We start from the raw sequence: 11,316 nt of genomic DNA, 5'->3' as shown, positions 1-11,316 counted from the left end.
AAATCTCAACTCTCGAAGTCATTGACAGCTGGAAAGAATTCCTCACTCAATCGGACCAAACCACCTATTGGATGGCTTAAAGTGAATTCAGATTGTTGCGTTAAAGACGGGCTTGCCACTTCATCCTTCATTGTCCACAACTCCGCTGGTTCTATTATCTACGACCACTCTAACGAGTACTTTTGCATGAACGCGCTTGTTGCTGAAGTTTTTGCTCTGAGAGATGCATGTGTCTTTTTCAACGATGCTAAGCTGAAGAATGTTATTTTTTAAGACGACTCCCTCAACGTCATAATAATATATTCTTTTTCTTATCAAAAAACGAGAGTAGGTATTTTCACTAGGGCACAATACGTTTGACAAAGACTTTATTCCGCCATTGAAGACTTTAATCTGTAGATTCACCATTGACTACTGCTCCATCGAAGCTTTTGCTTTACCGAATTGCACTACCCATCACAAAATATCATTTTGAAGCATTCTTCCAAAATTAAATCGTGATAAAATGGGTCAAGTGAAACCCGAAACTTGTGAAAGTCAGTTTTCAATTTTTCATTTTCCACTAAATTATGTACATTACAACATTAACAAAAACCCTTAAAAATAAGCAGTTAAACATTATACTCAGTTCCAAAAAAAAAAAAAAAAAAAAAAAAAAAAAAAAAAAAAAAAAAAGGAACAATGAACTCTAAATACTGTATATCTTCAATGCATAAATTCCTACATCAAGATTAATGTTACAACTGAAAATTATGTTACTTTTTTCGGTTGGGCATAGATTAAAAGATCAACAAGGGCATATCCTAAAACTAATACATAAATACATCTCTAAAAGAAAAGAAAAAAAAAGTCATCTTCCTCTTATTTCGTTTTTAGGGAATCAAGCAAGGTATTTGCAATTACCAGTACCTGAAATAGAAAACAAAGAGGAGATTAAAAGAAATACGATGGGCAGAATCTACGGCAAAACATGATAAGAGTACGTTAACTACAAACCGCCCATCAAATTTTGTCCAAGAATTCTCTACTTCGTAGATATTTTTACATTGAACAACAATAAGTAACAAAACTTCACAGGTTTTCCACAGATTTTCACCAAGGAAACATAGACGCTACGATGAATCCACATAATTGAAAATTAATTAATTATAAAATATTGGTGCATAATCGTTAAACACTAAGAAATTTTAGAGGGAAAAAAAACATTTGAGCTTAGGCATATTTATAAAAGAATCCAGCTAAACATGCAAGCTATAAACATGTAACTAGATTTGATTAAAAAAAAAAAATGTGCCTCTCTGACAAGGGTCTTGTGAAACAACAAAATTTTTCTTTCTAATTAATAAAATTCACCCTAATAAACTTAGATTTATAATGCGGCGTCATTCCAAATAAGGTGGTTAGAATTCAAGAAGCACTGAAATGATGAACGAATTCTATTCACATAACTATTGTTTTGTAATGAGTTCAAATGAATTGTCAAATTAATAACTAGTCATTTATCTCATAATAAAGAAATTAGAGAGAGAGAGACGTACTGGGATCGGTAGAGGTGATTAAGCCGGAACCAGAGAAGTTGCAATTGAAGTCGTGACGGCCCTCGCGCTGATAAAAAGCATTCATTACAAATGAAGCGTGAGACCTAACGGTGTTTGGATCGAAGCAAGCACCGCCAGGCTGGATGGGCCCACAGTCCACTCCTTGGCTGCAAACATAGTCTATATTTTTCTGTAATTCACTATCAGATGCCTCTGCTTTTGGCACACACCACTTTTTCCCGTCTTGTGCTGGTGTTGGTCTTTTAATAGGCTGCACATTTATATATATAGAGTTTAACATCTATAAATTGATACAGTTGGGACGCGCAAAATTCTATTAATTTAGCGAAATATTAAATTATCGAATTAATAATTTAGCATGTTGTCACCGAGTCGGCACCAGAAAAAAGTTATTGTTTAAGTTAGGTTATTAATTTATGGAGGTTCTACTGTAAGTAGAATATATATGATTGTGTGTTACTAATCTATGATGAAACATACTAAATGAATGTCCCTTCTAATTATACCATGCTCAGTTTATTTTCATGCTCATATTAATTACAAAATTAGTGTTATTCATAATTTTATTTTATCTGAACATTTAAAAAAAAACTCAATTTAGGAAGATTTAGTATCATATAAGACACTTAAAATTGGTTATAAGTCTGAATATATATGTCGAACAAGCCCACTAATATTTTGTACACTACAACCTTGTTTGGTTGCTAAGATTAGCCGTGATTGATTAAATAGTTTGATCTAATTAATGATCAACTCATCTAAAAGTTTAAACCTTTTAACGAGGTATATCATTTAATATTTATATTTCAAACAATGAAATCTTAGGCAATGTTTGGAACCATTTCCATTTTGTTTTCATTGTTTCCCCAAAACAAAATGAAATTTATTACACTTTTCAAATCATTTTCTCAAAATAATTTCAAAAGTTTCTCTCTCCTTCAGACACTTCAGACATGATGTGACTGCTACAATAAAATGATGTGACTGCTACAGTAAAAAAATGTCTTCACTAAAAAACAAATAAACATCACTTTATCTTTCATTTTTTTTCTTCAAAAATACCTTTTTCTAACACATTTAAACATGATTTGACTTCTACAGTGTATTTTGTCTCCTTCCAAAATACAAACAAACATTACTTTCATTCTCAAATTATTCCCCCAAAACATATTTCCTCAAAATGAAATCAAAATAAGATCCAAAACGCTTCCAAGACAAAAATAAAAATAAAAAACAAATTTAGTTTAAAGAGGGTGAAGTGATTGAAATTGGCCAACCTATTGTGCATGAATTGGATTTTATGGAAAGCACAAGGCAAAGTTTAGAATAATATTAAATAAATGCAGAGGTGGTACACTGGCACATGCCACATGGTATCGGAGTTTGGAAAGATGACACAGAATAAAGCAATCTGCATAACAACTCCAACCACACAATATTCAAACCATCTTTTTTCATCTTTTTTATTACTACTTATATTTCTTTATTCTTTTTCAATGTTATTCTCTCAATTAAAATAATAAAAACTATGCCCACTAGTTCTTAACGGCTACTTTTACATAATTTTTATAAAATATATTTAAAACCTCGAATCAATCTAAATTCATTTGTCAATTTATGTATCTACTTAACCCCGTATGCACATTTCACTTCAGATAGTGAGTTTGCAGCAGGGCTTATTATATTAATCAGTGAACTTTTGCGATTATTAAATTTTTTTATTTTCATTTAGGATAAATTACTAAAAGCCCGTGAACTTAGCTAAATAACGAAAAACACCCTCACATATCCGTTATAACCAAAATTCCCCTCTGACTAACCAAAATGGTACATTCTATTATGCCTTATGTTAAATAGGTGTAAAAGAAAATAACTCCTTGGAATAAAAAAAAAAAATCGATGAAAAGTCACACCGTAAGTGATTGGCGTTGGTGTAAGAAGGTAAAAAAACTTAGGGGGTTTTTGGTAATTACAAATAGGTGGAGGTGGTTTTCGTAATTAAATCTAAGTTCTAGGGGGGTTTTCGTAATTTACTTCAATTTATTAGGAAATTGTATGTATTGGAATTATCTAGTATAACTGCACAAATAATATACAAAGATTGTATAATTGTTAACAAAGGAGACCTTTATGCAGAAATTGAAGAGTGACAATAGAAAGAAATACCTGTACAGGAGCAGCAGTAGATCCCACGCGCATAATACCAGCGTCATAAGCAGGGGTGAAATCGGGCCGAAAAAGCCCGAAATTCTTTTCGGACAAAGGGCCCGATTTAAGATTCTCATTGAACAGCCCGAATATGTAAGTCTCCAATCTCTTTCTAGGCATCAACGGTGTGCCCCGACCCGAATTGTACTTCCTAACAAGACCACCATTGTACGCCGCCGCATTCTCGACGGAGCATCTCGGCCGCTCGAAGCTCTCCCCGAGAGACGACCACCCAGTTTCACCAATGGCGATTTCTACATCGCCGTACCCTAATTTTTTCATGGAGATGTAGACAGCGTCCATCAGCATGTCGAACATGTTTCCGTAAGTTCTTTTTGTGTATCTGTCAAACAATCCTTTGTTGGATCCGAATACCGAGAAGTTCGCGTGTTCCGGGCTGTACCCGAAATACGGGTACGGGTTCACCATGAAGGGGGATTTCGTCTCCCGGTGGAACTGCAGCACCGGGGCGAGCACCCCCTTGTCCCAGCCTGGCCGGAACTTGGCCAGGCTCGGCGGCTCCGACGATTCGAGGATGCCTAACGAGTGGGCGGTGGTGACCTTGATGTCGGTGATTCCGGCGAGGGAGAGGGCGGTGTGGAGTGACCTCATGGCGGAGACGAGGTTGTCGACGAGGTTCTGTGGGCCCCAGTGGAGGATTTCGTTGCCGACTAGGATGTAGTTGATTTTGGTTTGTGGGTGGAAGGGCTGGATGTTGGCGGCGACCCAGCGGCGGGCGTTGCCGGGGTCGGTGAGGGAGGGGATTTCGCCGTTCGGGACGGTGACGGCGACGAGTATTCCGGTGCCGGAGAAGGCGCGGAGGATGTCGGGGTTTACATCGAAGATCTTTATTCGGTCGATGGTGGTTTTGTCTTTCAGGAACTGGGCTACCTGAGCTGGGGGTGGGAGGTTGTCCCCCATGGTGCCGTAGTTCACGCCGATGGACTCTACGGCGGCGATGGCCGCTAGGAGGAAGAGGGCTGCGGCGGCGTAAGGTGAAACCGCCATGGAAAAAGTAATTTAGAGAAGATGAAATGAATTTGGGGGACAAAAGGTGGCAATAGAGAACTGGGTTTAAAACTTAAAAGAGAGGACCCTTGAGGCAGAGAAAACGCGTATTGGGATTTGGGATTGAATGCGGAATTGGAAAAAACGAAGCACAAGTACATTATAATTTAGAAGCATGTATTAAATTTAAATGACATCCTTCGAAAATATAGATTCGGTGTGAAAAGTCGACACCAAATCCCTAATTTACGCTTTTTTAGTTTTTATTTTTGAAAAAAAACCAATTAGGGTGAATTTGACCTAGCCCCAAAAATTCAAGTTTCGTTACAAATAGACTCATTATTAATACTGAAATGATGTGTGGAGGCACAATTTAATCACGCAGGCAGTTTTTTTTACCATTCTTGAAAAATCAAAAGGTTAATTTCCACAAAAACTCTCTCAAGCTTTTGGACTTCGATTTCAGATCCCAACCGAGACGATAACAGATTGGAGGTAATTCTTACATTTTTTTGATTGTTTCGTTACGTAGATTACGATTTTTGAATTTTTTTTTATTCAGTTTTTTTGTTAAATTGTAGATGGCCGGAGGTAGAGGGAAAAGTTTAAATGAGTCAAGTTATGGGAAAAGGTAAGAGTTTAATGAAAGCTTTGGGTCGGTAGTCGAACAATCCGGATGATCCGGATCGTATTGGAGATTGGGGAGTTCTTGCATCCGATCGTAGAAGGAAAGCGACGACAAGAGAAGAAGCAAAGAGAGCGAGGGAAGAAGCTACTGCAGTCAGAGTCGGGCCATCTAATGATCTTCAAGTCGGTCATGTTCGTACTCAGTTGCAGTACGCGTCCGATGATGACAAGGAGATGGTGGCTAATGATGACGGCGATGATTACGAGGAGATGGTGGATAATGATGACGGCAATGATGATCATGATGGCGGGGAGCCGACACGTAAAGGTGGTCGTGGCATAAATTTTACAATTTTGGATGGTTCGCCGTATTTGGAGGGTCCGTGCGAGGGAGGGCCGGAAAATTTGGAGTTTATGCGTTGGTTCAAGTCGCATATAGCGATCTATGTTTGGGATGGACATGTAAGTTTATTTTCAAATACGTGTTTTATATATTTTTATAATTTGTGTTTTTTCGCTATCTAATAAATTCAATTAATTAGGAATATCGTGCTACTGGACGGGTCGAGTCAAGAAATAGAGCACTGGAAACCTACCTCGGCCCGCAGGCTGACATGATGATTAGCAGGTTGGAGGCAACCGGGCTTTACCACTTACGACACTGTTGGCTCCCCAATATGAATCAACAATTAATGTTAGTGTTCGTTGAGAGGTGGCAGTCGGAGACGAACAACTTCCACATGTCGTGGGGAGAGATGACGATCACGCTCCACGACGTTGCTTTCATCATGGGGGTGCGAGTCGACGGACCGTTAGTGGCAGAAGTTTCCCAAGCATTAGAGTGTTCCCAAAGTCTTGCATCTCTGTTGGGGCTCGGGGTTATGACTACGACTGACATGTTTCAAAATAATGGAATTAATTGGACAAAGGTGCAATAGCTCTTGAGCAAGCTATCTGCCACGGACGAGAAGAAGATGCAAGGATATCTGATGTTTCTACTGGGGTCGGTTTTGTTTGTTGACAAAACATCTTCGATGGTGAAGCTGTGGTGGATACATTATACGAATGATATCGACGGAGTCGGCCAGTATTCGTGGGCTGCAGCTTTCTTAGCAAACATGTACCGACAATTGGGTATTGCTACTCGCGCTGGGATGAACGGACTTTGTTGGTGCCCGATTCTCCTTCTGGTAATTATATTACTATTTTCTAACTTTTTGTTTTTTATTTATTTTTTGTACAACATTTGGTGTTTTTAGTACGAACTGTGGTTTTTTTTTTTTTTTTTTTTTTTTTTTTTTGCAGTGTTGGATATTTGAGTATTTCCCTTGTTTTCGACCAGAGGTTTCCCCAACGTATACAGAGTTCGAGCCTCGGTGCAGAAAGTGGGCCTTTGGCGGTAGTTGTTGGCAGAAATTGCAATATTATCGAAAGATGCTCGACGAAATGTCAGAAAGAGATGTAAGTTAGTTTGTAATTTCGATAGAGCATGCGTTCGTAATATGGTTTTTCTAACTTGTGCCAAACTTGTATAGGTTCACTGGACACCATACGGGGCTGATGCACATTACCAGATTCCTCGTAGTATGTATTACGGCACTATACAATTCATGGAGATAGTGGAGCCGTACATGCCAGACCGTGTTATACGGCAATATGGTAGAGTCCAGACAATCCCGTTTCACATTATCGAATCTGCTGAGCCCCACCACCGCGGTATTTATGCTAAGGGCTACAAGGTCACATTTCACGCACCCGGCGGCATGTGGGAGAATGAAAACACCAACTTCATTAACTTATCGAACTACGAGGAATCGTGGCCTCCTGAAACAGTTCATCCGAACTATATGAAGTGGTATGCGAAACGCACGCACCAGTATTTGTGCAACCCCACAAGAGCGTGAGCTTCAGTTCAGCCCATTGTTGCCCCCCACCAGATAAGCCGTTTGCGAACGAGATAGTTCGTCTCCTATTTCCGATCGTGTACGGACATAATGAGCTTGATGCGGCAGAACAATTTAGGTCAATCCAGCCACAGTTACTTGATTTGATGATGCCCTATGCTCAGTATCTCCATCTTGTATCCGGGAGGGGAAGGGGTCGTGGGGGACCGAGGACTAGGGGTAGCGGATCGAGGGTTAGACAGTAGGATGGTTATGACAGTTGTTTTTTTTATTTTGACTATCATTTTCCATTTTCATTGGTTCTGTACTAGGATGATTGTTACTCGTTTTTCTATTTTGATTGTTTGGAACAATTACTTTTTTTTCTGTTTTTATTGTTTTGAACGATTACTTGATTTTCTATTTTGATTGTGTTGGACGATTACTCGATTTTCTATTTTTATTGTGTCAAAAAATTACTCTATTTTCTATTTTGTATTTTAAATATGATTAAAAAAAACTTGTACTCGCATAGTTTTACGCGAACAGAGACCATGTACTCGTGTAATTCTACGCGAGCAAAAGCTCTCTGTTCGCGTGAAACTACGCGAGTACAATTTTTTTTATTATTTTTTTTAATGCAATTTAATTTATTATTAATTAAAAAAAACTTACTCACGTGATTTCACACGAACATGGATGTTTTGCTCGCGTGAAATCACGCGACCAAAACTTCTCTGTTCGCGTGAAATCACGCGAGTAAGATTTTTTTTTAATAATTTTTACAACTTATTATTACTATTATTTAAAAAAAAAATTGTGCTCGCGTGATTTTACACGAGCACCGACTCAGGTCTCGCGTGATTTTACACGACCACTGAAAAGGTTCTCGCGTAAAATAACACGAACAAAAAAAAGTTTATTTATTCTTCTCGTGTGATTTTGCACAAGCACATGCCATGTGCTCGTGCAAAATCTCACGAACACAAGAAAAAAAAATAAAAAATCAAGTACTCGTGTGATATTACGCGAGTACATGGCATGTGCTCACGTAATATCACACGAGTACTTGAAGATTCGATAAAAAACGAAAATATTACTTCCGGGTCTATATAGATTTGTTGGATTCATTTTAGAAATTGTTGAATATCTTATTTTTTTGCAGTGAATGTTGAAATTCGGTTTTTAAAGGATTATAGGATTTAGAAATAAAAATGTAAAATGGTAAAAACTTAAAGTAAAAAGGTAAAAAGTTATAGTAAAAAATGCATGTTCGCCAAAATAGCGCCTGCGTATATAACCACCCTTATTAATATTTCATTTTAAATAGGCCCACTTACACTTGAGTTCCCAAAAATATCCCTGCTAATTTCATTTGATATAAGCAAAACAAAAACACGTACAATTACATCGTCCCTCCTACACCGGTTTACCCCAGCATTTTCATTCTCTGCTGCAATTTCCTCTGAGTATTTTTGTATCTTGTCACTACAATTTTTTTCTCGTTTTTCTTCTAGAACCTTCCAGTGGTCGATACGATCAGTGGAAGTGCATTCTTCACCACTTCGCTTCGTCTCTACTGCGATTAGGGTTTTTATTCGAGTTTCTGTCACTAGGGATCTATATTTTAAGGCTCCTATTATATGTCCATACAACACATACACTATAGATATTTGAACCTCCGACCTCTCACCAAACACCAATATACTAGAAGACTCTTGATAACACTAGACTAAAGCCTAATTAGTTAAAATTGTTCCGAGTGACTATTATTGAAAAAAAAAATAAAAAAAAAAAAAATCTATAAGTTTGATATTAAAGGCTCTCCAATAGAGTAAGTAAAACGGGTCTCTAAATTTCTTTTTAGAAACCCAGTTAGAGACTCAGGTCTCTAAAAAAAATGTCATCTTCAGTAAGTAGTTCTATAAAATCAATTTTATGTATTAATTTATAAAGTATATTTAGTTATAACCAGATTATAGTTTAATTTTGTACCTTAAATTTCCGATGGTTATTTTTTATTTGCATTATCTCTATGTTTTAATATATATCTCATTTGGGAAAAAAAAAAGTTTTTTTAGTTTTTGTATTTTCAATAACAAAAATAAATATTTCCACCATAAAATGAAAGTTTTAATTTTCTAAACATTTTTTATTAATTTATCGTCGGACCACTTTAAGTTAGAGCTTATGCAATCCCAAATTTAGGAAAATAGTTAGAAACTTTTAAGAAAATATTTAAAAACATAGTCTATATTTTAGATACAGTTTAAGACCTCCATTAGTTTTGAGTTTAAAATTTCTAAAATATGGTGACTCATCTGTTGTAGGGACTCATCAAAGACGCGCTAAGTTTTTAAATTTATCATTAATTTGAGACGCCTCTAAAACTTATAGATCTTATCTACATTTGATAATTTGCCAACTCTTGGAAGAAATAAATTAATGAAAAAGTTTAAGAAAGACTACTACGTTACAGCTGTCCGATACGATTCTTGAAGATGATGAATGTACTGAATGTAGGCCAAATGAGTCAAAGTGTCAGGTGGCACGCATTAAAATATTTAGACAACAAAAAGGTAAAGATATGGTCGGTGTCCGGGAGTTGTGATGCGGTGGCATTTAGATTGCGCTCGTCTCATTTTTCACTTTATGTTCCCTATAAAAGAAAATGCTCTTTACGGTTTAATAACTGCTATTTACCGTTCAAAGTAAAAAACAGTTTATCTCTCTAAAACCCCTAAAATTCTAAATTCTCTCCAAAACCACCCCATTCCAAAATTTGCAGAATTTTTTTTTTTTTTTCGAAAAATTTCGAAATCAACCAATTTCTTGCTTGGGCTTCGATTTTTTCAGGTAATTTCAACACCTACATGTGTTATATGCAATGGGTAACTCGATTTTGCAACCAATTTCATGTTTAAAAGCCCTACAAATCGATTTGTAGAGCTTTTGAAATTTTCGGAAATTGTAGCCAAACGCCCAAGTCGGGCGCCGGCTGCATGAACGGACGCCCAAAGGGGGCGTCCGTTCATGCTGCCGGCGCCCGACTTGGGCGTGGAATCACAGTTTGGACGCCCGGTTTGGGCGTTTCCCGGGCGAACCGGCGCCCGGTCCAGGCGTCGGTTCGGCCGGGAAACGCCCAAACCGGGCGTTCGGTTTAATTTTTTTTTTTCCTGATTTAAAATAAATATTTTTTTTTCTGAATTAAAATAAGTTAGTAAATTTAATATAATTTAGTTAATTCAAAGACAATTATAATAATTTTATGTTTACATGATGTCTAATTGGGCGAAAAATTTCGGACTGGGAAAAGGGAAAGGACTCCTGATTTGTCCTCCTGCAGATCCGGTGGAGGAGAATACTGCGGAACGGGAGGGAAGGACACATAATAGAAATGTTACCGGTTCTAAACGTCGTGGGGAACGCACTGGTGCTTTTGTACCCCCACGTACGATGATTGAGGAGGAGACAGAGACAGAGGCCGAGCAGGAGATGGATGCACCCATGGATGCATATATGCATCCGCAGGAGTACGAGTACGATCCACAACTACGCTTTCAGCAGAAGTATCAGTTTCCGGTGCCGGATTTTCCATCCGATGACGATTACGAGGATGTTCCGACTCCGACTCCGCCTCCTGTCCCGATGGGTGGTACTTTCGGTGGTTCTAATCCTGTCTCGAGGTCCCGCACCGCTCCGAGAAAAAAACTTCCTTCTCAACCTTGGATGTTGACCGGTGAGACACCCGGTGGACCTAAATACGCTCACTTGATTCCAAGTTTTGGAGCACATATTGCCTACAACATTTGGGAGGGAAAGGTAATACTTATTAATATTAATAAATTTTGTTTATAATATTTACACTTGCTTGTGGTATACTTATATATGAATATATCTTGAACAGGGTCGACATATGGTTAAATTACGGTCGCACGCGAAGTGTACTTGGCCGGGCCCCGACGACGATGATTGTGTCTCACTACTGGAGAGTACCGGCTTGTATCACTTGCGTGATTGTTCGCTGCCTC

At 37.9% G+C, this 11,316-nt stretch overlaps 1 protein-coding gene across 1 annotated transcript; it reads right to left on the bottom strand.

Moving 5' to 3' along the window:
* Window positions 1-682: 682 nt before the first annotated feature.
* LOC105962741 (glucan endo-1,3-beta-glucosidase) lies at window positions 683-4,961 on the bottom strand. The gene is made up of 3 exons (XM_012987067.2): window positions 3,726-4,961; window positions 1,539-1,809; window positions 683-909 (listed from the first exon to the last, which is right to left on the bottom strand). The coding sequence occupies exons 1-3, from the start codon at window positions 4,773-4,775 to the stop codon at window positions 881-883; spliced, it is 1,350 nt and encodes a 449-aa protein (XP_012842521.2). The 5' UTR covers window positions 4,776-4,961; the 3' UTR covers window positions 683-880.
* Between the last annotated feature and the right edge of the window lie 6,355 nt (window positions 4,962-11,316).

This window comes from Erythranthe guttata, chromosome 6 (assembly GCF_056151865.1).
Source record: "Erythranthe guttata isolate IM_541 chromosome 6, IM_541, whole genome shotgun sequence".
NCBI lineage: Eukaryota > Viridiplantae > Streptophyta > Magnoliopsida > Lamiales > Phrymaceae > Erythranthe > Erythranthe guttata.
This window is presented reverse-complemented; position numbering and strand designations above follow the sequence as displayed.